At 45.4% G+C, this 27,791-nt stretch overlaps 1 protein-coding gene across 8 annotated transcripts; it reads left to right on the plus strand.

The window, feature by feature from the left end:
• PRPF4B (pre-mRNA processing factor 4B) lies at positions 1–27,725 on the plus strand. 8 transcript variants are annotated; one of them, XM_039910607.1, is made up of 19 exons: positions 1,453–1,571; positions 5,118–6,323; positions 10,717–10,893; positions 11,165–11,320; positions 12,583–12,664; positions 13,011–13,221; positions 14,170–14,243; positions 14,621–14,711; positions 15,408–15,555; positions 15,839–15,976; positions 16,713–16,866; positions 18,230–18,344; positions 19,951–20,102; positions 22,100–22,186; positions 23,141–23,886; positions 24,488–24,533; positions 25,080–25,165; positions 26,018–26,063; positions 27,549–27,724. In XM_039910607.1, the coding sequence occupies exons 1-15, from the start codon at positions 1,468–1,470 to the stop codon at positions 23,342–23,344; spliced, it is 3,099 nt and encodes a 1,032-aa protein (XP_039766541.1). In that variant the 5' UTR covers positions 1,453–1,467; the 3' UTR covers positions 23,345–23,886; positions 24,488–24,533; positions 25,080–25,165; positions 26,018–26,063; positions 27,549–27,724. The 8 variants fall into 8 exon arrangements, with proteins under 8 accessions (XP_039766543.1, XP_039766541.1, XP_039766542.1 ...); XM_039910608.1 differs by having other exon boundaries at positions 23,141–23,423; positions 23,751–23,886; positions 24,488–25,165; XM_039910604.1 differs by having other exon boundaries at positions 23,141–24,533; positions 27,549–27,725.
• Positions 27,726–27,791: the final 66 nt, after the last annotated feature.

Consider the following 27,791-nt stretch of genomic DNA (forward strand, 5'->3'; position numbering starts at 1 on the left):
TGCGCGCCGCCGACCCCATCCCGGCAGTCGCCGCCGCCGCCGCCAACGAGGAGTCGGGAAGTTCAAAATGGCCGCCGCAGAGCCCCAGCAGCCGCGGGAACCTCCCGAGTAAGTGATTCCAGCGGCGGGCGGCGGGCCCTGTGGGGAGAGAGGGGGCGGACGGCGCCCCCCGATGTGGGACATCGGCCCCAGCGCGGGGGAAGAACTTAAGACCGCCTCCCGCACCGGCCCGGGATCCGCTGTGGGGCGGGGAGGTGGGCCGGGGCGGCTCGGCGGCTCTCCTTCCGCCCGCAGCCGGAGCGCGAGGCGCCTGGGGCCCGGAGGCCGCCGGGCCTGACGTGCGCCGGTGCCCGGGGAAGTGCGAGGCGCAGGCGCGGGCGGCCTCCTCGAGGTGCGGGGTGGCGGCGCGCGCGCGCGTGTGTGTGTCGGGCCGCGCGCCGTCCGAGGCCCTCGTCCTTCGCCGCCCGGAAACCTCGCCGAAGCCGCCCCCGTCCAGGCAGCTGAGCCCCGAAAGCCGCCAGGGAGAGAGAGAGAGAGAGAGATGGAGGGAAAGAAAGAAGAAATCGAGGCAGCCGCGTGGGTGGGCGGGGTGGGCTAAAGCGGTCTAAAAACAACAGGTGTCCGGACCCGTTAAAAGGCAGACGTGGGCAGTCGACCGTGTCTCTTGGAAACGTAGCTTCACCTCCACTCGGCCGAAGTGTTGAAAACATCGGGAGGGCCTAGGAACCGCACAGCGTCTCGGTGGAAGTTCGAACACTCTCACCGAGGTCCAGTTGGCCGGGAACTCCATCGTAGCCCCCCACCCCCCCCCCCACCCCCGGAGCCGCTCGTTTCCGAGTGCGGCTTTCGTCACCGCGTTGGCAAAAGGCCCCCTTTGGCTGCCTTTCCGTCCCGTTCGGGTGAACTCCAGGGCCGAAGGGGGTATTCTTTCAAGTCCCCCCTTTCCCCCGAGCGTTTGATCTTCCCGATGCCGGGTCGCAGGTCCGAGGCCAATCGTCCGGAGAATCTCCGTGTAATACCGATAACGAAGCCATTATGGAATTTAGGCCCCGACTCTGCGGCGAACAATGGGGTGGAGACGAGATGATCAGATTGGACGCACGGTCCGAGGTGGGAGAGCGGGAATTTTCTGCCACTTGGCAAGGAGGAAAATGGAGATCCCGAAAGGTTAAACGACTTGCCCAAGGTCGCACGGCAAACCGGTGGCAGAGCTAGGGCTAGAACCCAGATTTCCTGACTTGCACTTAGGTCTCCCCGGTCAAGAAAAGGTGGGCGTATTGCCATCCAGAAGGGCGGGGCTCTCTGTGCCAACGATTCTTCTGGAAAGAGAGGCAGCGAGGCGAAAGATAAAACCGCCCAAGTCACTGTGAACGAAGAACGTTAAAGTAACACAGCACAGAGCAGAAACTTTTGGGTGCCCAGTACCCCTGGAACTGTGGATCCCTTATTGCCCTTTTTTAGGCTCACATGCATGAGCAGGCGCGCACTTCGCTGTCAGAGCTGTCTTCAAATCTGAGGGACAGATGCATATTCAGTAAAAGAAAGCACCGTTCGCGCTCACCGGGTCAGAGGTAACATATAAATGGAATCAGAAGTAGAAAAAGCAAGCGGATGTGGGAACGCTGAACTGACGGTGTTTTGGCAGTTTTCACATCCTCGTTTGCTGGGGAAAAGTTTCATCCCAACCTGTCCTTATTTTCTCTGCATCGAGGATGAGGGCCGGTCAAGTCCAGTTGTATTTATTGAATGCTTACTGGGTGCAGAGCACTGTATTTAGCACTCGTGACAGTACAATGTAACAGACACGTTTCTGGTCAGAGGGACAGAGAGGATTGCACTTCAAGAAATGACCCATTCCCTAGAATTACCGCAGATGACAAAAGCCTGTCATCGCATGCAGTTGGGAAGTTATCCTTTAAATTAATATATCTTGGATGTAGGGCATGCCTTTCTTCTGAATAGCTGAGTATTTAATGAAAGGATTACAACTGTACTTCAAATGGGATGTTCTCCTTTTTCACACAGAATCTGTGAAAATGTTCAGGAGCCTGCAGTTGGTTTTTCAGCATTACCTTTTCCATGCTATTAACCTTGATCTGTTATCCTGGTCCCCCTTTTTTTTCCCCCCACTCTAAACCCTGAAGAAAGTGAGGATTAATTTCTAGTCTTGTCTAGTGTTTTCAAAATCCTCTTCAGTGTCTTAATCCTCTCTCTAAATAGAATATCCTTGTAAAGCTGGGTCTTTGATCAATTATAGCTCAAGTGCATTCACCAGTCGTATTTATTGAGTGCTTACTGTGTGCAGAGTACTGTACCAAGCGCTTGGGAGAGTACAATACAGCAATAAACAGACACATTCCCTGCCCACAGCGAACTTAGTCTCGAAGAAAAAGGAACAACTGAGGTATTTAGGCACTTATTATGTGCTAAGCACTGTACTAAATGCTAGAGTGGATGCTGCGTAATAATTGTGGTGTTTAAGCTCTTACTATGCGCCAGGCACTGTACTAAGTGTTGGAGTGGATGCAAACAAATTGGGTTGGACACAGCCCTTGTCCCTCATGGGACTTAGTCTCAATCCTCATTTTACAGATGAGGTAACAGGCCCAGAGAGATGAAGTGATGACTTGCTCAAGGTCAAGTCAGCAGACACGTGGAGGAGCTGGTATTAGAACCCACATCCTCTGACTTCTAGGCCCATGCTCCTTCCACTAGGACATGCTGCTTTATGTTACAAAATGCTTTGCATGAGTTGCATCTAAAAATTTGTTTCCGAATTAGCAAGATGAATGACATTGTGTCTACTTGATATGGACTGCTCTACGTGGCCAAAACTTTCCAGCTATCTCTGTAATACAAAATAGTTTGGAAAGGAAACTTTTTTTTAAGCAGTTTATTTTTCAAGCCCTCAAAAACGCCATTTAGCGATGCTTAATTTTTCTTTAATTTCTTTGTGGCTTATGGAGTTTTCAAGTACTTATCTGTCAAAGATTTTAGCTACAAGAGTCAGATCAGACACTGTCTTGGTCCCTCACAGGGCTCAGTGTCTAAGAAATGTGAGACTGCAGACTTACAGACACGTATTGGTTTCTAAGATTGTCCTTTCTGTTCTGTAGATTTTGTTTACGACTTGTCTGACGTGTGATTTTCATAGGCATCTTATCCTTCCTCTTATAGCTCCCCCTCCCTTCTGCGTCACCCCGACTCGCTCCCTTTGCTCTTCTTCCCCTCTCCCGGCCCTACAGCACTTGTGTATATATGTATAGATCTAAACTTCTATTTATTTATGTTGATGCTTGTTTACTTGTGTCCATGTCTGTCTCCACCCCACCCCCCCCCAGACTGTAAACCCGGTGTGGGCAGGGATTCTCTTTTTTTGCTGAATTGTACTTTCCAAGCACTTATTACGGCACTCTGCACGCAGTAAGTGCTCATTAAATACGGCTGAACGAATGATCTTTTGGTAATTTGTTTATTTTTCCCTTCCACGACTTCGGGAGAGATGAACGTCATGCTACTTAAATTTTCTTCTAAAGCTCCTGTGTCCGAGAATAGTTCAGGAGGAAGGCAACTAGTGGATTATCTATGGAGATGATTTTTTTTTTCCACATGATCCTTGCCCCTACATTATTGAAGATAATTGAGAACATTCTATTTTTGGAAAGTTCTGAGTTTTGTGTATTTTTTTTTAAGCAGCTATTTTCCAGTCAGTGCTTTGAAGGAACTTTATAAAAGAGGTGTTTTTTTGTTTTATTTTTGAATCTGTATGCGGTATTTGGAGATATTTTAGTCTTGTGCTATTTGTTAAGCCCTTAACTATGTGCCATTACTGTGCTAAGGGCAGATACAAGGTGTTAAGACTGGGCGCCCTGTTCCTATTTTACACATGAAGATCTTAAGCGACTTGCCCAAGGTCACACTGCAGAGCCAGGATTAGAACCCAGGTCCTTTGGCTCCCAGGCCCTTGCCCTTTCCACTAGGCCGTATTGCTTCTCTAACTAAAGTGAGGGAATGTTTTAAGTGCTTTTTCCTGTGAAAAATACAGTTCTTGAACCAAATGAAGGGTTGAAATCAATACTTACCCCTCAAAATTGGTTCTTCTGTCCTCTAAACTGTGAGCTTGTAGGGCGGGAATGTGTCTACCGTCTCTGTACTCTCCCAAGCGCTTAGTACAGTGTTCTGCACACAGTTGGTGCTCAATAAATACGACTGATCTATAGATTGTTCTAGTGGTAAAAGAAGAAAAGTAGAAATAATGGAAAATTGGAATCTTTTTTAAAGAAAATGTAGTAGTTTCCAAATATTTGATTGCATTTAGTTGTTAAGTATGTGCGATTTAAGAAATAGGTGTATTGAAATCAAGTATTTTTTACTCTTTCGCCTATTACCTTAATCAGATTTCCCGTGGAAGGGTTATTTTGCAAGTGACCCAGTGCATATTTTGGCCACCTGTAGGAAGCAAAATGAGAAGTTGCTGCCCCAGATCTGTAATATTAGAATGTTTATCAGTATCGGCAGTTTAGTTTCCCCAACTTCAGTATCTTGGCTGTATTACTCATCTCTAAATTTTCTTTACCTAGGGCTGTTTTAGATGTGTGGACTTTCTGAAAAGAAATTTGTTTTCCATAGTCAAATGTGTGGAGCAGGTGAAGAGAGAAATTATTCTGGTTGTTTCACTACCTGCTTTGGCTTCCCATCTTCTTTCCCTTTGAGGGAGACCAACAAAAGCAGCTCAGTCATGGAAGCTGCTGCTGCTGATCTCTTAGTTATACCCCTTATTCTACTCTGAAGTACTCCTAGGGATTTACTTCAAATCGCATACCCCAGAATAAACTGATTTAAAGGATTTTGGGGGGGGGGGGGGGGGCACTTGTAGGGTGTGTTGAACGTAAACTCCGGGGCAGGGGGACCAGGCCTTTCACTGATGGTACAAAGAGGACTTGTAAATGCTTTCTCTTCAGGCACCCAGTAAGCGCCGTAGATCCGTGGACTCACCTCCAGTAGTAAATTCCCTTTGGCCTGAAAGTGGTTGGCGTTACCACCTTTTGCGTTGTGCTTCGAGCTGTCTTTCATGCCCAACTTAGTTGTAAAAAAAGTGTGTTTTGATTAATTTGCAGGACCGAAGATGCCGACACTTCAGAAAAAAGTATCAATGAAGAAAATGGAGAAATATCAGAGGAGGAGCAATCGCAAAACAAACATAGCCGTCACAAAAAAAAGAAGCACAAACACCGAAGTAAACATAAGAAACATAAACATTCTTCAGAAGAAGATAAGGACAAAAAACACAAACACAAGCATAAACACAAGAAACATAAACGGAAAGAGGCTATTGATGCCTCTGACAAAGAAGGTATATCGCCAGCAGTAAAAAGAACTAAAATTGATGACTTAGCTTTGCTAGAAGATTTAGAGAAACAAAGAGCTCTAATCAAAGCTGAGCTTGATAATGAATTAATGGAAGGCAAGGTCCAATCTGGGATGGGACTGATTTTACAGGGTTACGAATCAGGTTCAGAAGAGGAGGGAGAAATCCACGAAAAGGCAAGAAATGGAAATAGACCCACCACTAGGTCATCAAACGTTAAGGGGAAACTTGAACTTGTGGACAATAAAACGGGCTCCAAAAAACGAAGTAAAAGTAGGTCAAAAGAACGGACTAGACACAGATCTGATAAAAAGAAAAGTAAGGGCAGTGTGGAAGGAATCAAAGAAAAAACTACGCGAAGTAAGTCTAAGGAAAGGAAAAAGTCAAAAAGTCCATCCAAAAGAAGCAAGTCTCTAGATCAGACGAGTAAATCCAAATCTCCTCTACTTAAAAGGCGATCGCAAGAGAAAATTGGAAAAGCCAAATCTCCCATGGAAGAAAAACTTAAAACAGAAGACAAAGCAAAGTCAAAAGATCGCAAAAAATCCCCAGTTGTAAACGAAAGCAAGACTCGAGATCGTGGCAAAAAATCCAAATCCCCAACAGAATTAAGAAGCAAATCCAAAGATAGGCGGTCACGATCCAAAGACCGAAAATCCAAGAGGTCTGAGACGGAGAAGGAAAAGAAGCCGCTGAAATCGCCCTCTAAGGATGCCTCTTCGGGGAAGGAAAACCGGTCCCCTAGTAGAAGGCCAGGTCGCAGTCCTAAAGGAAGAAGTTCATCGCCGAAACAGCGTGACAAATTGAGACGAAGCCGGTCCCCTCTCTTAAACGATCGCAGGTCGAAACAGAGCAAATCGCCTTCTCGAACCCAGTCTCCCGGAAGAAGAGTCAGGAGTCGCTCGTTAGAAAGAAAACGCCGAGAACCAGAGAGGAAGCGCCTTTCTTCCCCAAGGTAATTTTAAGTGTGGTATCTGTTGAGCACTTACTATGTGGGACGGAGCGTGGGCCTGGAAGGCGGGAGGACCTGGGTCCTAATCCCAGCTCCGCCACGTGTCTGCTCTGTGACCTTGGGCAAGTCGCTTCACTTCTCTGTGCCTCAGTTACCTCATCTGTCACATGGGGATTGAGACTGCAAGTCCCACGTGGGACAGGGACTGTCCCTGACCCGATTTGCTTGTATTCACTCCAGTGCTTAGTACAGTGCTTGGCACATAGTAAGGGTTAAGAAATACCTTTTTTTTTTTTTTTGAAAGGAGCCCTCTATTAAGTCCGGGACAAGATGCAAGATAATCACGTCGGACACAGTCCCTACCCGGGACTCAAGGTCTAAGTGGGAGGGAGAACAGAAGAAGTAACTGAGGCCTAGAGAAGTTAAGGGACGTGCCCAAGGTCACGCAGCAGGCAAGTAGTAGAGCTGGGTTTAGATCTTGGGTCCTCCGATTCCCAGGCCTGGGCTCTTTCCACTAGGCCATGCCACCGGTCTAACTCTCAAAAGTACAAAACGTTCCCACCGAGCCTGCGAGAAAGCTTGCAGGAAGTTGCTGGGGAGTTGGGGAAGATCTGTCAGACGGCGTGAGCCTGTGGGGATCCAAGCTGCTGCAGTGTCAGAGGAAACCACTTGTACCCATGGCATCGGGACCACGGGCAATTCGGTGCCAGTTTGCCTTAGCGTAAGGTTGTGCCAGAATGCAGCCCTCCAATTTTAGAATAGCAGATTTCAGTTTACCTTTTTCATCCCTCCTAGCTCCTCTTATTCCACATGCATCACCGAGTGTCTTTCTCGGCCTTATCCTGGATTTTTTTTTTCCGTTGGCTCTACGTGCTTATTGAGTTTATCATACAGTATGTATCGTGTTGAAGCTTAGTTCACACCCTTTTTTATTATTTAGTCAGTAATTGCTAATTGCATTTAAAAAGATTCTCCACTCATGTAATAACTATCAAAGTTTGGCCTCTGGAGACTGATGTTCATTCATTCAGTCGTATTTATTGAGCGCTTACTGTGTGCAGAGCATTGTACTAAGAGCTTGGAAAGAACAGTTCAGCAATAGAGAGGGACAATCCCTGCCCACACCGGGTTTACAGTCTAGACCTGGGGGGGGGGGGGGAGAGACAGACATCAAAACAAGTAAACAGGCATCGATATAAGTAAATAGAATGATAGACATGTCCAAATATACACAAGTGCTGTGCTTTTGATCTGACAGCTGGCAGGTCCTGCACTCAAGAACTAGTTTTCTGTTGAATTTTCATTTCTAAGGGATTCACACTAAGGACGGTAATGGTGCTTGTTAAGCACTGTGCCGAGCACTGTATTAAGCGCTGGGGTAGATAGCGTATAATCAGGTCAGACACAGTCTTAGGCCCACTCGAGGCTCGCAGTCTATGGGGGAGGGAGAACAAGCACTGAATCCCCATTTTACAGTTGGGGAAACAGGCACACAGAGAACTAAACTTGTCCAAGGTCACACAGAGGGCCAGTGCCAGAGCCAAGATTAGGACCCAGATCCTCTGACTCCCAGTCTCATGCTCTTTCCACTAGGTCATGTTGGAGATTAAGGTTCTGAGCCTACTCTAATCAAGGCTTCTTCCCCTCTTAGTTATACTTGAAATATATTCATGAGTGGATTAATTGCTAAACTGTTTAAAAAACAACTGGCAGAAATCTATCTGAACTCAAATAGAGCACGGTACTCTGATCCTTTTAACTTTTGTCATCTTTCCTTTTTCTCCCATTGCATCACTCTCATCACTCTCATTTCCCTTTACTATTCTCCCTTTTCCCTCCTCTGATTCTTCTGTCTTTTCCTTTCTGTGTTGCTCAGTCTCTGTCCATCTACTCCTGTATCAATTTGTCTCTCATTTCCCCTTCATCTTCTCCTTGTTGCTCACTTATCCACTCTCCTTTCTGCTTTGTCTTTTTTCTGTGGTCCTCCCTAGGTCCCTCTCATCTGTTCTTTTTACTGCCTTGAAATCTCTTCTCTTTCCCCCTCTACCTCCTATTGTCTGTTCTTCCTTCCTTTTCATTTCCGTTTTCCTCTTCTGTTTTTCCCTCTTTCCCTCCCCCGACCGAGAGCTTTAGCGGCTGACCAATTGGTTAAGGTCTTCACCAGGAATTTGTCATCCTAGTCAGTCAGTGCTATTTATTGAGCACTTACTGCTGGCAGAGCCCTCTGCTAAGCTCTTGGGAATACAGTACAACAGAGTTGGTAGACATGTTCCCTGCCCACACCAAGCCTTCAGTCTAGAGGGGTCCCAAAGGACAACAGCAGAAAGAAGTGGGAGTAAGCCCAACCACGGGCGAGGCTCTTGCTCACTGAACGGTAGCCGCAAAGGAGGGTAGCTGGGGAGAGTGGCCTGACTTTCGGCCACCTTCCTGCTCCCGTGGGGTGTCTGGAAGGAATCGATCTATCTGAAGTATTAGTTGAGCACCTACTGTGTGTAGAGCACTGGACGAACGGGTGGTGGGCAGAATGCTGCCATTAAGGAGTTTATAGTCTAACAAAATAGGAGACGCTAAAATACGATGCAGCGAGAAGGAAGGAGTGTGTGTTTAGATAAGTATCGCAGGGAGGGGATACTTAGGTGGTGCAAGTGTGCTGAAGTGGCAGGTGGGGAAATTGAAAATCAACCAGAGAAAGCCTCCTGGAGGTGGTGCAGTTTCACAAGTGCTCTGAAAATGGAGGGTGCAGTGGTCCTGGGGGCCAGGATTGTGTCTCTCAACTCTGTTTTGTTGTGCTCGGCAAATACCACCTATTGATGGGCTGAAGCAGGAGGGAATTCCAGGCGGCGGGGAGGTGAGTAAGATCTGGGTTGGAGAAAGATGAGAATGAGGCGCAGTGAATTGGTTAGCTTGAGAATCAGCCCCCTTCCGTGGATTGCTTGGTAGCGGCCTCTCCCCTGCGAGGCCCGGAGTGTGCTTCTGTGGGCCGGGCAGATCTTGGGGGACAGCTTGCCACCCAGCCAATTGGTGTGCTTTAACCCTAACCGCCTCAGAACAGACAGCCCTTACATGCCGAATTAATATTTTATAAGTAAATCTTCAGCAGAAAGTACCTTCTAGATGTACAGTCTTCCCAAAGAACAGAAGTCCAGAAGGTGCTTGAACGCTTTTTTTTAAAATAGCGTTTGTTGAGCACTTACTGCATGTTAAATGCCGTTGTAGGTCAATTAGGTTGGACACAGTCCCTGTCCCACGTGGGGCTCACGGTCTAAATAGGAGGGAGAACTCGGGCACAGAGGAAATTCAGTGACTCGCCCAAGGTCACATAGCAAGCAGTTGGCAGAGCTGCGATTGGAACCCAGGTCCTCTGAATCCCAAGCCCATGCTCTTTCCACTAGGCCGTGTTGCTTCTCAGAGTCTTTTGCTCTGTTGCCTGTGAATCCTTAAAGCCTCTCTTCCTCTCTATCCTTCTCATTTTTGGCCCGCTCAAAATAAAACACTAAATTGAATAAATCCAGAAAACCAGGGCTCTCTCTCCCCACCTGTCGCCCTACATATTTGAGAGAAGGGATGTTTCTGGAAGGAGGAGTTCTGGAGTACTAGGATTTTATTGTCCATTTTATAATGCTGTGATCGAGTTTTCGTAGAGCCCCAGTTTAAGGAAAACTTGAGTTGTAGTAATAGTGATAATTATGAAATTTAAGAGCTTACTATGTGCCAAGCACTGTATTAAGCACTGAAGTAGATACAAGGTAATCAGATCACACGTGACTCTCAGAACGGATATCGAATCCACACTGTGCGGATGAGGGAATTGAGGCGTGGAGAAGTTAAGTGGTTTGCTCAAGGTCACATAGGTTTGGGGTGGAGCCAGGATTAGAACTCAGGTCCTCTGACTCGTAGGTCCATGGTCTTTCTACTAAGCCATGCGGCTCCCCTTGTATTTCTTAATTCTTTTGTTTCATACTCTCCCAAGCACTTAGTACAGTGCTCTGCACACATAAGCATCACACTGTGCTGTGTCCAGATTCAAGGAGTGTAGGAAGGATGCTCTTTAATTCTGCTGTTTTATCCCAACACGTAGTGAAAGCACATGCGCTGGCAAAACTGAGAATTTATTTATCTGAATTTTCAGACGTATGATGTCCAAGCGCTTAGTACAGTGCTCTGCACATAGTAAGCGCTCAATAAATACTATTGAATGAATGTGGATGCATTAACTGAAGCACGTGAATGCATCAGCACGATATTAACCTATCTTAATTCTGCTTACGTTTTACACACGCATAAGTTTTCATAAGAGGAGGCCGTTTTCTTGAGCAATTTACTGTAAGCTTTCAGGGGGAGTTGAATTTAATTAGTTTCATGTGGGTGTTGACTTTTCACTGGGTCATTTTTTAAGAACTCGACCGAGAGAGGATATCCTCAGTAGACGAGAAAGATCAAAAGATGTCAGCCCAATCAGTAGATGGTCTCCAACCAGAAGAAGAGTCAGTAGATCGCCCATCCGAAGACGATCTCGATCCCCACTCAGGCGCAGCAGGTCTCCAAGAAGGAGAAGCAGATCTCCTCGGCGAAGGTATAACTGCGTCGCTTTAAATCGTCTTTTCTTAATGAAGTGTTAACTGGAACAGATGTTTCTCAATTGGAAAAAGTCGTTTGATTCATTAGTAACAAACCTTATTCCGCACTCTGAAGATTCTTCGTCCTTTCACAAGTATTCCGTGTTGGCGTCGAATTGGAGATTACAAAGGGAGGGTGGGAAAAACTCACTGCAGTTGCTAGAGGTCCCAATTTAATGTCATCTGTCTGTTTCCTTTTCATAACCGGACATACTTTTCCCTCAACAGGGACAGAAGTCGTAGGAGTAGATCTCGTCTGAGGAGGAGGTCTCGCTCACGGGGCGGGCGAAGACGAAGAAGTAGAAGCAAAGTAAAAGAAGACAAATTTAAAGGAAGCCTTTCTGAGGGAATGAAAGCGGAGCAAGAATCTTCATCTGATGAGAAGTAAGAATACTTTTCTAAGAGTCAATTCAAACTCCAAGGAAGCTCTGATTTGATTAGGAGTTATTCCACTTAAATTATTCCAATTAATTAATCCCTCTAGACTAAGGTCGTTATGGCCAGGGAGCATGTCTACCAACCCTGTTACATTGTACTCTCCCAAGTGCTTTAGTACAGTGCTCTGCACAGAGTAAGCACTCAATAAATGTGGTTGGTTGACTGGTATTTAGGAGAAGCAGCATGGCTCAGTGGAAAGAGCCCGGGCTTGGGAGTCAGAGGTCATGGTTTCAAATCCCGGCTCTGCCACTTGTCAGCTGGGTGACTGTGGGCAAGTCACTTCACTTCTCTGTGCCTCAGTGACCTCATCTGTAAAATGGGGATGAAGACTGTGAGCCTCACGTGGGACAACCTGATTACCCTGTATCTACCCCAGCGCTTAGAACAGTGCTCTGCACATAGTAAGCGCTTAACAAATACCAACATTATTATTATTTATGTACAAATGTAGTTAGCTGGTACCTTGAAATTCGGTGATACACCTGAATACCGGAGAGATTCCCCAGGGTCATCCTGCAGGTCACTGGCAGAGCCGGGACTAGAGCCTAGTTGTCCTGACTCTAAATTCCATGGTCTTTCAGGCATATAATTGAAGCAGAATCAGTCGATCAATCAATTAATAGTATTTATTGAATCCTTACTGCGTGCAGAGCACTGTAGAAAGTGCTTGGGGGGGAAAGTACACTATAATAGAGTTGGTAGACGTGATCCCTGCCTGCAAGGAGTTTAGGTATTACAGAAGGATACTGTAAGACTCAATTAGCAAAAGTCTTAGTATGCACGCTTGTGGTGTTTGCCTCTTCATCTATCTTTCCTAGAATAGTTTTCAGATGGGCACACTTGGGGTTAAGCTTCCTGACTATCCCCTGGAGTTTTATAGGTAGTCAGAAGGTATAAGAGTGAAGTAGAGAATGAACGTTTTCCTCTTTGTCCACCGAAAATTGGAATTCAGTGGATAAGCATAAACTCAGCCAGCTTTTATTTAATGTGTTTATTAAAGTGCTTGCTTTAAGGACTGTAAAATTATGAAATTGCTCCAGACTTTAAGCTCACTGTAAGCAAGAAATAAGTCTACCAACTGGTATTCGTCCTCTCCCAAGCGCTTAGTACAGTGCTTTGCGCTCAGTAAGCGCTCACTAAATACTATTGAATGAATGAATAAATATGGTTGATTGAAATCACAACCACAAAATTGTAAAATCTTGCAGCCTTGAAGACTTCGATGTGGAGGAAGAAGATGAGGAGGCTGTAATAGAGCAAAGAAGAATGCAGAGGCAAGCAATTGTACAGGTAAGTACAATTATAAATACAAGTATAAAAAGATAATTTTTCAAGCTTTTTGAGTAGAAACGACATATACGTGACAGCGGGGGATACCCAGTGATGAAAGCAGAAAGAACCGGCGTTTTCCTCCGGCCTTCCCACCCCGCGCCGCCAGCCACAGTCGATGGCCTTGCGAGCTACAGCCAAGCTCCCATCCAGTGGTTTACTGTAGTCCTGGCAATTTCCCCCTGCCGTGGCCGAGGCAAGCGCCACGTCCCAGAAGAGCTTCGGTGATTTGAGGAGAAGGCGGACAGAGGAATCGGCAGGCAAACATCTGTTATACTGAGAAAAATGTACTGGTTTATCTTTGCAGAAATATAAATACCTTGCTGAGGATAGCAATCTGTCTATGCCGTCTGAGCCAAGCAGCCCACAGAGCAGCACCCGAACACGTTCACCCTCCCCAGACGACATTCTGGAACGTGTAGCTGCTGATGTTAAAGAATACGAACGGGAGAACGTCGACACCTTTGAGGACTCTGTAAAAGCCAAGCACAATCTCATGACCGTCGAACAGAACAATGGTAAAGTGAAATATGTTTTCGCTGTGTGGCTCTATTTAGATTCTGCATCCTTTTTTTTTAAAAAAAAAAAACAATGTAGGAGGGAAGGGATTCTTGGGGTGATTGGAAGATGTAGTCATTATTAGCAGTTAATACTCATGAAATAAAATTTCCCCCATCTCCTGTATCTGGAGACTGTTTCTAAATGTCAGTGTGAACTCTAAATTCACTGCTATTGTCTTCCATCCAATAGAAGGATTAATATTGGGGAAAGTTCTTGGGAAATCGGCAAGAAAGTATTTAAAATATAATGGGACTTCCAATTTTTAGGGCTGTGTGGGAGATGGTTTTGTATAATATTCCCTATCATTTTCACCAACGGTTTAAATTTTTCATATCTAACAGAAAAGAACATTTTTTTCTTTTTGTCCTCAGGACATTTGCAATATATTAAATCTCCCCTCAGAAAATGAGTAAATGTGAAATTCCCTCGTGTTTTCACTCCTCACTACTACCAATAACAGGTCTGACAAGAGTTCAGGGCTGGGAGTCAGAAAACCCAGTTCCAATTCTAGCCTGACCACTTGTCTTCCCCATGGCCTTGGGCAAGATATTTAACTTCTCTGTGTCTCAGTTTCTTCAGCTATAAAAAGGAGATGGAATACCTGTCCTCAGACTGTGAGCCAGCCCTATGTGAAGCCAGGATAATGTCTGATTTGATAATCTTGTACCTACAACGATGCATAGGACAGTGCTCGGTACATAGTAAATCCTTAACGAAGACCACTATTATTAATAATGCATTCCATTAGAATGCGATGTGATGTTGGAAAAAGTAGTGTACCCCCTCGCAGCATTAGACAAGACAGGCATATCATAAACTAGCTTTCCCTACCACGTGTTTCATCAAGAATGCAACCCTGATGTCGCAGGAGAAACTGAGTCTAACGTGACTTTTTTTTTTTAAAGGTTCGGCTCAGAAGAAACTCTTGGCTCCTGACATGTTCACAGAATCTGACGACATGTTTGCTGCGTACTTTGACGTAAGTTTCTTTGATCCTTTCGTCCCGGAAAGTGGCATTTTTGAATATCGATTGGAACAGACCTAGCAGAAAACTCTCCCCTCTCTAACCCTGAAAATGTAGCCCCGCCAGGCGTTGTGTAAGGGGCTGCAGAATGCAGTATTAATCAACGGCACTTATTGAGCTCTTACTGTGTGCGGAGTACCGTACTAAGCGGTCGGGAGAGTACGATACAGCCGAGTCGACCGACACGTTCCCCCGCCCCCAAAGCAGAGGGGCCTGGAAATGCGGGTGTGAAATCTGAGGAGGTACACGACCAGGAAATGGGCCGGGAGTGGGAGTGGGCCAGGCTCGCGAGGGATTTGGGCAATCATGTTTTCTATGACGTTCTCTTTCAGAGTGCTCGACTTCGGGCGGCTGGCATTGGAAAGGATTTCAAAGAGAATCCTAACCTTAGGGATAATTGGACTGATGCAGAAGGCTACTATCGTAAGTGTGTCTTTCTTACTAATTTGCAGTTCCATCTGAAGTTAGAGGACCTGGTCGGAAAGAGCTACAGTAGCGTTATACCACAGTGCCATCACTTAAAAAGTGTGGCACATCCAGCGGCTGCATGATCCCACACTGTAATATCTGATTGAGCTGCCCAGTGGTGTCACAGAAACAAAACGGATTAAACTCTTGATGTAAAATTAAAACCTATCCAAAGTTATTTTCAGCCATGATCTTCCTCCAGAAGGAAGGAAGGGGTACGTCCACATGCTCGCCTTGATCTGAAACCAAGAAAAACAGCGTGCAAGGAACTTGGATGCCATTCGTGCAGTATATGTCATGCAAGACTCCATTTGGAAGCACTTCAGTGAGCACATTTCTTCCCTACTCAATGTTAAAGTCATCAGCAGTGATAGAGCAGCAGAAACATTTCATGTAATGGGCTGAAGTGGGCATGCGACTTCTAACTTCATTTATGAAAGAGATAGTGACAAAGGCAGCCGGGTGTTGATGCTCCGCGATTCCCCCAGCTGGGCACGTGGCAGAGATTTGACACAATTTTTAAGTGACTGCACTGTGTTTGCTCATTTCTTACTGGCTTAGGCGATTTGAAAACTATCTCTCATTAATATTCTGGTTCTCTGACATCAAGTTCGGGATTCAGTTTTGTAATCTCTTCCTTTCCTCCTTCAGGTGTGAACATCGGCGAAGTCCTCGATAAGCGTTACAACGTCTATGGTTACACCGGGCAGGGCGTCTTCAGTAACGTAGTGCGAGCCAGAGATATGGCGAGAGCCAATCAAGAAGTCGCAGTAAAAATCATCAGAAATAATGAGCTAATGTAAGCCATGCCACAGAACAAATTTCTGAACCGGCGTGTACAAGTATGCCTAAATAGCGTTAATTTGACTTCACGTGATTCAAATAGAGGCATTTCAGGTTCAAGTAAACCTCAGTTTCTCTACGTGTGGACTATCTGGAAGGGTCTCTTCTCTGTCTAGAGCCCAGTGTTTATTAATTCAGAAGCCAGTTTTGTTTTTTGTTTTTTTTTTTATTTAATGAGAAGTACTGTGTAAATTCTCGCTACGTCACTGTTTGGCCTAAATTGTCCTTTTCGTTTCTAGGCAGAAAACTGGTTTGAAAGAACTGGAGTTTTTGAAAAAGCTTAATGACGCCGACCCTGACGATAAGTTTCATTGCCTGCGTCTCTTCCGTCACTTTTACCACAAGCAGCATCTCTGTCTTGTATTTGAGCCTCTCAGGTAAGGTGACGAACGGGGAGAGGTGGGAAATGACAGTGTTTTATTGGGTGCTCTTTCGAGTGACATAGTACTAAAATTTCCCATTTTCTACGTTATTCCCTAAGTCATTTCATGCTTTTATTTTAACTGCACTACACTTCAGTGAGGGAAGCACATGTGTGCGGTCTTAACCACACCTACAGGTTTTTTTGGTTTTTTCTTTAATTTGGCTGCAGGTGCACACTTGTTCTCTTTAACATAGAGTGGAGGATGAGGGTAGAGGAACTGGTGCTGGAATAGGCTAAGACACTGAGTCTTAGTCTTGAGACGGGAGAATATTTATGTGATCCCCAAGTTTTTGGTTTAGTGTGTGTTCTAGACTGCAAACTCGTTTCTAGACTGTAAGCTTGCGGGTGGGGGATGTCTGTTTATTGTTATAGTGTACTCTCCCAAACGCTTAGTACGGTGCTTTGCAACACAGTAAGTACTCAGTAAATACAAAAGAATGAATATTCAACTTGTGCCGGACTGGATTTAAACCTCAGGACATCAGACTAAGAATCGTAATTTGCCTATTTTGTAATAATTAGAGCGTTTTTGAGGGCACTAAGGTGGAAAATCTCTAATTCACTACTAATGATTTCTTAATTCTGATAAGGCTCTTGCCAACGTGTTGGAATGTTCGTTTAGAAAGTATTCCATCCTGTGTTTACAACGCACCTTTCCTCTGCTAATTTCATCCCCTCTTGTCTAAAAGCATGAATTTACGAGAGGTACTGAAGAAGTATGGTAAGGATGTTGGGCTCCACATAAAAGCCGTACGGTCCTACAGTCAGCAGTTATTCCTGGCATTGAAACTCCTTAAAAGATGCAACATCCTTCATGCCGATATCAAACCGGACAACATCTTGGTAAGTGAAAAACAAAATGTGTTGTGTTGCACTGTGGCCATAGGTGTGACTCTGAGACCCAAAACCTGGAATTCTCCTCCAGCCAAAGTACCTCCACTGCTCTCTTTTTGTTTTGTCTATTCGTCTTTGACGTTTCCGTATTCATTGTTTCATTTCTCCTTAAGCGGCCGTCCCCGGCCCCCCATCCTTAGCTTATATTCTTACACACTGTGAGCCTCTTGACAGCCAGGGACCGTTTCTAATAGCCACTGGTGTATTCTTTCCCAGCACCTGGTACGGTGCTTTGCACTCAGAATTACTGCGACTTCCATTACTATTCCTACTCTTTTATCCAGGCAACCTCTTTGATTTCCTGGGGATTGATAGTTTATGTCTGTCTTGACGGAATTCTACCTGAGAGCGTGTTGTGCTGTGAGAGGTTTTGCTGTATATCTGGTTTGAGCTTTGTCTCCACTTTCCATTCGTTCAAAAGTGCAAAATGGGGGTGGGAGGGTGCTTGAGAATAAAAAATCTTTTTTTTCCAGGATTAACCTTGACTAGTTTTTGACCAATTCTGATGTGACAAGGAACGATTGATAGACCAGTGTTAGCTGAGATAATGATGTAGCTGTTACTCTTTGGTGAGGTACGAAGAGTAGCCTCAAATCCCAACTCAGAGTGAGTGAGTGAATCTCTTTTGCAGAGGGGAAGGGGCCCTGGAATTTTAAAGCTCATGTTACATCTTGCACAAAGTGCTGCCTGTGGAATGGCTTGTAATTGGGAGTAATTTGTAGCCTTTATCAGCCGATATCGTCATTGCTGTATGAGTTGAAAAACTATTTAAAAGAGTACCAACGATAAACGTTTTTATCGGTCTCTTTTGGTCATGTGTAATTTGAATATTTTTTTCCTTAATATCTGGCATCCGTGTGAGAGGTTTCACTTTCCCTGATTTGGTCCATCGTTGCCCTTGCTGCATTTGGTAAATTATCAGCATCTTTTGGTGGAAACCATCCTTCTGCCGCCATCACAAGATATGTGGAATCTGATTTAGTAATGCATATTCACGTCAGTTAAACTATTCAACGTTTTAAAGTTTATGATTGTTACAGAGTTTTCTTCTAATTAGGAAGGCAGCATCTTGTGAGAAGTGTTCTTCAAAAAGCCTATTTCGCCTCAATGAAGGTTTTCTTCATTTTAAACAGGCAGAGTAGTGTAGGCTGTAGACCAGATGGAAGTGTCAGAATTGTAGAGGCAGAATCAAAAGTTGCCTGAAAACTGACACTTTTCGTAAGCTAGTTGTTTTGCTAGCCTGGGTAACTTCACCGTACTGGTGATCTTAAACTTTCCATGTGCTCAGTGCAATCTCTTTAATATTTTGTAGGTGAATGAATCAAAAACCATTTTAAAGCTCTGTGATTTTGGGTCGGCCTCACATGTTGCAGATAATGACATTACTCCATATCTCGTCAGTAGATTTTATCGTGCTCCTGAAATAAGTGAGTATCATAAAATGTTCTTTCGGAAGCATCGGTCCCCTGCTTTGTGCACAACTCTGAATTAAGCAGCTGGGAGAGTATAGTAGAATTAGTAGACATGATCCCTAGCCTCAAGGAACTAACAGGGAGGTAGCTCAAAGATAAATTACAGATAGGAGTTAGTGGCATATGAAGGTGGGACTCTACAGGGGAGTGCTGGGTGGTGAAGAAACGCTAAAGTGGCACTTGAGTGGAGAGATTTCAATTAAACTGGGAAGGCTTCCTGGAGGAGGAGAGATGATTTCAGCAAGATGGGGGGAGATCAGTGGTGAGAAGGGCCGGAGTTGAGGAGGGCAGACTTGAGCAAGGATTCAGATGTGAGAGAGAGAGAAGAGTGAAGCACTGTGAGTAGATTGGCTCCAGAGGAGATCACTGCGCGACCTGGGAAGTGGAGAGGGGAAAGTGGACTGAGTAGTCATGCGAGACTTGATCGAGGGCCTTAAGATCACCAGATAGGTTGTGGAGGGAAATGAGCAAACTTTGGAGGGGTGGCGGGGAAAGTGGAGTGTGACTGTTGTGGGGGAAAAAAACGACAGGGTTTGGTGACAGACTGAATATGGGAGTTGAAAGAGAGAGAGGAGCCCAGGGTAACACCATGGTTATGAGTTTGAGAAATGGGGGAAATGGGTCGTCAGCTGCAATGGGAAAATTGGAGGAGAGGATTTGGGAGGGAAGAGGAGAAGTTACTGTCCGTAGATACTGTAGAAGCAGCATTCTTTGGAGATTCATCAACTGTCCTGGCTTTTTAATGAAGAAAGGGCCAATTCTCATAACTGGTGAGAAATCTCTAGTCAGTGGGGAGGGAAGCTACTGGCTTTGCCTTCAACACTTTTTAGGCAAGGTGGGTGGCTTTTACCAGCTATCACCCAAAGTAATCATAATTATAATTATAGACTTAAGTATTCACTCTGCTGAAGCACTGTGCTGAATGCTGGGTTAAGCACAAAGGAATCAGGTAAGACATAGTCCCTGTCCCCTAAGGAGCTCTGAGGCTTAAGAGTGGGCATTAGGCGTCCTGCCGACGGGGGACAAGAGGTGACACCATAGCCAGTGCCTGTCTCCTCCTTGCCAAGCGCCTAGCTCTCCTTGTCCCGGTCCCCCCGAGATAGCCCCGGAGATCCATGGAAGCTGGAGTGACGAGGTTGAGGCAGGAGCGTATTCCCCGTGGGACCAGACGGTCAGCAGAATCCACACCACTGCTACCGGCTATTCCCTCTACTCCTTCCCCTCCCGTACGACCCCACTTTACTTGCCCTCTTTTTTCTTCCCTTCACCACTCAGCCCCAAATAGGGGGACTGCAACAAGTGTGGGACAACCTGCAACCTTAATACCCGACTCTCGGTGATATACGGTCTCATTACAAACTGGTATTTTGGTTTCCCTCGCCGATCTCTGCCCGTTAGCACCTCGACCAAACGTGGGAAATGGGAAAAGAGATCAACAGCACGGAGCGATTTTGTTATCCGTTCTTTCTGCTGCATGATCTTAAGTGAGTTTAGGCGTACTGGTTTGATCTGAATCATTCTTTGAGGGTAGAAACTGATCACGTTCTCTTTCTGATTTCAGTTATAGGTAAAAGCTATGACTATGGTATAGATATGTGGTCTGTAGGCTGCACCCTTTATGAACTTTATACTGGAAAAATACTATTTCCTGGCAAAACAAATAATCATATGTTGAAACTTGCCATGGACCTGAAGGGGAAAATGCCGAATAAGGTAAGAAATCTGCGCGCGCAGCTTCTTCATGATGTGTAGGGCCAGCAGAACGAGCCTACAGATGAAGGACCCTGCCAGTAGTTGTCAGAAGAAATTAGACCCCCGCCCCAACCTCGGTGCAAGGAGTGTGGCTGTAGGTTCCTTCTGTCACTACTGAACCCCTAATCTTCAAGTAGCAGTTTCCACCGGGGACCTAACTAGTCCACAGTCTCCCCCCTCACCCCCACCCCCTTGAAATTTCTTCCCCTCCCTCTCTTCCCTTATGCCATTTAAATTTGCACCTTCAGCCCTTCCTCTGGGGAAAAGTCAAACTGAAAGGCAGAAACAGCAGTACGAGGCCTGGGTTTTACTCGACATGAGGGCGGCTTAGATTCAGCACTGTGTGTGCGTGTATAACCTGATTCTCCCATTGCTGGATTCCTTCCTCCTCTTCCCTTATGGTCTCCCAGGGGTTGATCAGCACCATGAGGAGGGTAGAGCCCTTGTGGCGAATACGTTTCTGAAACTGGGTAATGAGTTTTGGGGAAAGAGAGCTGAAAGAGGGATAGACGACGGAATAGCTACAACGGAGGCAGATGCGATTGTTGGGGAGGGTGTCGAGGTGTATAGCCAAGCTGTGCGTGGGTTCAGCCCCTCTTGTGGGTTTTGAGGGGTTGGTACCAAGCTGATCCAGGTCCAGGTGGCCTCCCATCCTGCTAAAAGGTACGGGGCATGCCGGCATTTAAATGGGTTAAAATTGACTGGAGGTTACCGGTACCCATTGGCTTCTTTACCCTGGGGCTTGCCATCCCTGCTGGCGCTACCAGCTTCACGCAGCTAGAACAGCTAGAAACTGCTCGGTCTCAGTGTCAGCAGATTTGAGGAGGGAAACAAATGGGTGTGTACAGGCTGATTTCCTGAAGTCTGTTAAGCAGGACCAGTTCATTAGATTTTTGAAAGATTAGGTTGAAAGGTTTTGCATTCGTACAGGTTTGTTGCGACTATACTTTAAGATTTCATAAAGCTCCCTAAAGTCTGGAGAAGAACTCTTAAAGTGTAAACTTTTTTTTCCCTTGAAAAATTCTCCTACTGTCTAAAATCTCTTGGATTAGTTGCCTTACTGATTTCTGAATACAGAGGTGAACGCCCACATTGACCTTTCTAAAATAAAAATCCGTTCACTCAGTGGCATCAGCGAATGAGAGGCTGCAAAAACCATTGTGTTCACTAAGCTGGTCTAGATGCAGCACTTGCAGTGGCTTTTTTGAAGGGTTTTTATTTCACAACGAACGGGATTGTCTGTGCTACTTCTGGGAGAGGAGCAGATCAGTCATCCCCGTAGATGATTTCCTTGCATGGAAAGAAGCAGCAGCGGTGCGTCGTCAGCTTCCGTTTCGGTTATCCCAGCTGCTGTGGCTGGAACCATCCGTGAGGTGGCCCTGGTTTCTATTCTTACTTGCTACTGCTGCTCCTTTTCTTGCGGAGCTTCCGGCAAAGGTGAGAAATCTGGGGACCCCGGAAACAAGACGGTCAGTGTCGTTTATCGAGCTCTTACTGGGTGCTGAGCACTGATCTAGGCACTTGGGAGAGAACAAGCCACTAGAGTCAGTAGACAGTCCCTGCCCACAAGGTGCTTCCTGTCTGGGCTGGAGAGGGAGAGTAAAATGAGTTACTGATAGGGGGAACGAGAGAGCGTAAGGATATGTACATACCTGGGGGCGGTGAGGACCAGCTTTATAAGGTGGAATAGGTCCAAGTGCTTAGGCAGGGTCGTAGCGGTAGGAGGAGGAGATAAGGGAAAGGAGCTCTAGCTGCTAAACTAAGCTCGCGCTCCCTCACGGCCCAGTCTGCCCTAGCGAATCCAGCCTGTCGCCATTTGCTCTCGCGGCGGCCTTCCTACTTGGCGGTTGGCAAGCTGCCCGCCTCAGCGTTGGTATGCGTACGGCCGGCAGACGCTTGAAATGGCCAGGCTAAGCCTACCTTCTTTTAAAATAAGAGGATTTTCCTTTCTCTTTCAGATGATACGTAAAGGGGTGTTCAAAGATCAGCATTTTGATCAAAATCTCAACTTCATGTATATAGAAGTAGATAAAGTGACAGAAAGGGTAAGTATTTTAAATGCACGGGGCTAGCCAAGTTTAAATCCGCGTTCTGTGATTTGTGTATAAACGATGGCAGTTTATAGGAGCCGAGACTGGAGAGTAATAAAACCATCACTTCCCTAACTCATCGTTTTAGCTCCATTATGATTTGAGTCTAGTGTTTGTGCAAACAGGGATTCTGTTATTTACCGGAGAGAACGATACACAAATCCTCTCTAGAGAATTATGTGGTGTGGTGTTTGAAATTAAGTTGGAGGTAGAGACAAACAGCATTTTTGGCGAGGTGAGTTTTTCATGTTCTTGTTTTTCTGTGAATGGTATTTAAGTGCTTACTATATGCTAGGCACTGTACCGAACGCTGGGGTAAGGAACAAGCTCATCAGATGGGGCACGGTCCATGTCTCATGTGGGGCTCACAGTCTTGATCCCCACTTTAGAGATGAGATAACTGAGGCACAGCGAAGTTAAGTGACTTGCCCAAGGTCACCCAGCCGACGAGTGGCGGAGCTGGGATCAGAACCCGGGTCATTCTGACTCCCAGAGCTGTGCCCTATCCACTAGACCACGCTGCTTCTTGCGTTAGGGTTATGAATCCTAGAAAATTATTTCCGAGGAGGGATTGTCGTAGGCCACTCTGACTTGTAAAAGTCTTTTAGAGTATCTTCTCGTATTTCAGTCGATAGATGGGTGAAGCAGGACAGAAAGCCTGCTGAGCGAGGTTGAGTGATAATCTTTTATATTATCCTAAAACCCTCGGTTCGGCTTTTCCGTATGCCAAATGAAGCACTTGTGCCCCGGAAGCCCAGGTTGAGTTTGCAGGAAGTAGGCATCCAGGAGAGATTTTAGGCAAGTCTTCGTGCTTTAGCCAGCGAAAGATCGGCACCGGATTTGTGTGTTTGTATTCCAGCGGTAGATCGGGCCGTAAATGACGGTGGCGCTCTGAAACGTGTCTTTTAGGAGAAAGTGACTGTCATGAGCACCATTAATCCAACCAAGGACCTGTTGGCTGACCTGATCGGGTGCCAGCGGCTCCCCGAAGACCAGCGTAAAAAAGTACACCAGCTCAAGGACTTGTTGGACCAGATCCTAATGTTGGACCCGGCTAAACGGATCAGCATCAACCAGGCTCTGCAGCATGCCTTCATCCAGGAAAAAATTTAAATGAGATGAAGAAGCTCCAAGGGTTTGAGTAAATTAAAGTTCAAAGACTGAAGCGATGATGTCCCAGCCGTTTATTAATGTATATAAACCTATAAATATTTTTTCCCTGCCAATTGAGGAAGCATGATCTAGTCGAATTAACCCGCAGGCTGACATTTCTTTTCGAAATGTCAGTCGCTCCGTTTGTGTCTCTGTGTGAGAGTTTCCCTGTAGAACTGTTTTAATTGCCAAGACCGCACAAAGTGCAATGCTACCGTGTATGGTCGCAGTTCCCATGAAAACCAAGGCTCTGTGATGCAAAGAACAGTAATACCGGGTGGTTGATTTGTTTTGAGCCGACACGGCTTCAGTTTGGTCTCTGAGAAAATGGCCAGCATAAATGCTGTTTATATTCACATTTTCCTAGGTGTGTGTGTGCGCGCAGGCCACAGCAGCGTGCCCTTGGTGTAGTCAGTGCCGAAGGGGGCCTGTTCCTTCTTGCTCTGCCCGCAGGGATGGTCTCCTTTTAAAGCAGGTTGTGTACAACTTTCAGTACACTGAAGGTAAGCTAAACCATCCACATCACTGATGTTTTAAGATGTTATTTTACCGGAACAGCTGGCACAATGAGGGACGGTAGTTTGGCGGCAGAACTCCCTGCATGTCGGATAGCTGAATCCTCTGTTTTATTATCTTTCTTTTTTTTCCCCTTCCCCCCCCCCCCCCCCCGCGCCCCCACCTTTTCTTTCATTTTTCTGTTTTTTTATTCTTTGCCATTGCAACTGTGGCGTGGTTACAACCTCGGTTCTTGTTAATCATGTTTAAGATTGGGGAGAGGGCACACTTGGTGGATCTAGAGCACCTTCAGTGTACTGTTTCTTCTTACTTTAAATTTTTTTAAATCGACCGGCTATATAGACTTTGGATACGTTTTGTTACCTCCGGTTCCCAACTAATACGTAAATGCTTACGGGATTTTCATTTACTAATTACGAATGTCAGGACCTCCTCCTTCTGAAAGTCCTCCTGTCTAAAAAGTTAGCTAGACGACATTAAGTTTTTAACTCTTTGTATGTCATTTTGAAAATGTACTGCTTTACGGAAAGAGTGTTTTCATTTGTTCATTGTTTTCATTATTTGTGATCATGTTGTCTTTCAATACAGGCATAAACCTTCCACTCTTGAACAAAGCAGCTGCTTTTTAAAAGCGGTAATTGCTTCTTTACCTTTTATTTCTTTTGTAAATGAAGCTTTTTCTTTAATAAGAAATGTGACTTGAAAGTGTTGTCTATTGCATAAAACAGTTGACACTCACTTATTGTAAAGTGAAGATTGTTCTGCTGCATGTAAAGTGGACCATGCAGATTTCTGTATGTTTTCAGTATGCATCATTAGATAATAAAGTCTTTTGTGAACAAGGCATTTGTAGCCATCTTTAAAAGTTTTTGTCTTCAGTGCTGGTAAGTCAGGTAATCCAATAAAGGGTTGAAAGCAACCTTTCACTTTTTTTTTCTCTGAGATATCCTTTAGCTAAACGGATTATTAAGGATGTAAATGATGCCACAGATTGATGTCAGGCTATGTTAATTTAGATGACCTCCCCCTCCTTCCCCCCAGATATTTCATCGTAAAGCCCTACAGCTACTGTCTGCTTTCGTTGTAGTGCAGTTATTCCTATAGGTTATGTAGAAGTGAATTCAGAGTTTAACTAATGTTTGTGCTGTTCTCTCACTTTTCCTTTTGATGGTGCTGAAAGAGAAAAAGGAAAGCTGGGCACAGGCCACTCACCGCCTTCTCCTGGGGGTCTGATTGCTGAGACACCACCTTCACCTTCCTCACAAGGTTATTTCTGACAGCATGTGTAGATAAACAAGTTAAAACGATCATTTGAATTGGTTTGATTTTTTTGCAACATGAGGAAACCGGAAATGTTCATTTCTGCGTTCGTATAGTAACATAAAGGATGAGAGCCAAAGGTCGCAGTCATTTTGCTTCTGCCGGGCAGTACAATGAAACATTATTTGTTTGGCCCGGCAGGTATATCGAATCTCTCACTTTTTTTTTTAAATATTTTTTTTTTTTTAAAAGGCTGTGTTTTTCTGGTTTAGAGAGACTTAAAATAGTCAATGGGATTTTTTTCCGTTCGTCTAGGCACATAATTGCAACAAGCATGCACACTTGATGCAGTCATGGATGGAAAATGAGAATAGCAGGCATTTTGCTGATGGGGAGGGCCCTATCAAGGAGATGAAATGAATAAACCGCAAACAGGCAGGGCACGGGCGATGTTTTAACATCCCTTCAACCTGTCTCCTAAGGATTTTTCTCTTTTAAACAATATGAATACATTACTTCCAAGTAATACCTCTATTACGTAGAGCCAACAGGAATGCAGCTTGTATACTCTCAAAAAGCGAGTAATAGTTCATAAACTTCCCCTCTGGAGTTTGCCGCACGTTGACACTAGCATACCTCAGTTTTAGGGGCTGGGTTTTGGTTTCGGGGGGATTTTCTTCAGATTTAGTAATTACTGCTTCTGCTAGTTTGTGGCGCCATTTTTTACATCATGATATAAGAATACTGTAATGCAGTAACATCCACTTCACTAGAACGATTCATCTAATGCCTACAGAGCTTTGTAAACTGTTTTAAAATGGCATAAAGTTGCTCGTTTACTTGTTCTTTGTGTTGTAGGTGCAGCTGAAAAGAAGATGATGACCTCCAGAAGACATAAGCTCAGGTTTCTACTCTATAAAAGATATGAAATAGTCATTTAGTTAAGTCTAATCTCTTGGTCTACAGCACTTAGATTTTAGATCTCGTTGATGTGTTGGTAATATCGATGACACGTGAGAATACTGTCACCGTGGTAGTCATGTGTTATGGTTATGGAGTTTCTGCTTTCAGTAAATTGTAGCAGGAGGGCGTTCTTGGTGATTTTTTGGTTAAAGAAGTTTTTTTTTTCCTTTTAAAATGGAAACGGGCCATTCGGGGGCTTAAAGAGTACACTAGAAGGAATTCGGGAGCGGTCAGCCGTGTCAGAGCGGATAAGGAAACGGCGCCCACCAAAACCAACGCGAATAGCCTTGAATTTAAATTCTCCTTTGGCTCAGTGTTGTTTGAGGGAATGGCGGCTGGCAGAACTACCGTGTCCAGTCAACGCTCCCTCCTCCAATTGGCCTTTTTCGCCATATTCTTCGACACCGCCCCTTCGAGGTCGTGCCTCGTCGGCATCTTCACGCTGTCCGAAGCTTGAAGAGCGCCACCTGTTTTCGTTCCTCTACCGCCGCCCGGACGAGGGCCCTACAGGACCCCGGCCAAGAGAGGGTGTTGTCACCGAGTGACTGGGAAGCAGAGGTGTGCGTATCTGGCACGGCGCTCTTGGCTTCGTGAGGGCGGGCCCCTCTTTAAGCCCGCGCCAGTCTGGTCGATCCCCTTTGCCTCTTCTCTGCACCTTCCTCCCCCTCCGCCCGTCTCCAAGATGACCTCTCACAGTGCCACACCGTCTCAACGGCCCTGAGATAAAAATGATAAAGGAAGCGTAGAGAATTCTCCAAGCCTGCAACATTTTGGCAGTACTGACTTGGGGCAGTTCGTGGCAGAGGAGGGTGGGAGATCTGGCGTTGGACTTGACTTAGGCCAGTTTGCTCTCCGGAGCCTTTTCCCCCCTACAATTACTATGACTTCATACCCAGAACACTGACTTAGCGGTTCAGTTGCTTTGTAGATGCTGAAGAAGCTATCTTCGGAATAAAACAAAGCAACTGACTACGAGATCTAATTTAGAACAGCAGTGAAGGCTCTCCGGGTGAAAAATGTTAAGCGCGAGGCGCCCGAGATGTTCACCTCACTCCTCCACGGTCCACGGGGTTCTTGTTCGTAAACAGGAATGTTATATGTAAAAGTGGAGATGCGTTTTTATGAGAGTTGAGCCCGCGATATGTAAATTCTACCGTCCGGATGATACACGTGCACACGCAACCGGCCAGAGTCCCGAATTTCACACCTGGCTGTTCTCTGAGTGAAATGTATTTTTCCTTAGTAATTTGTTTCCTGGAAATCGTAGCTAAAAGTTCGTTCACGTGTTTGTATGTCATGCCGTAACGTGCTGAATGAGTGACCTTTTTTTTTTTTTTTTTTTTTTTGCAAGCATCTTTGCGATCACTCTGTTCGACTTTGTCGCTATGTTATCTTTAGATTTCTCCATCTTTTTCCCTTACCCCAGGGTAAGTGTCTGCTCCTGAAGGACTTTTCACATTTTTTGATCGACATGGGAGCCTGATGTATCTGAGAATACAGAAGACATAACTTGAGCTCTTTCGTGGCATCCGTAAATTGTAAGGTGTAGAAGAAGTCCCTGCGTGGTTAAAGGATCTCTTAATAAAATCTTTCTTGTACCCATCTGCCGGCCTGTTTCTTCCTTCACATCGGATTGGTGTTCTGACTTATCGTTTTATTTGATGAGGTT

Source organism: Ornithorhynchus anatinus, chromosome X3 (genome assembly GCF_004115215.2).
Source record: "Ornithorhynchus anatinus isolate Pmale09 chromosome X3, mOrnAna1.pri.v4, whole genome shotgun sequence".
Taxonomy (NCBI): domain Eukaryota; kingdom Metazoa; phylum Chordata; class Mammalia; order Monotremata; family Ornithorhynchidae; genus Ornithorhynchus; species Ornithorhynchus anatinus.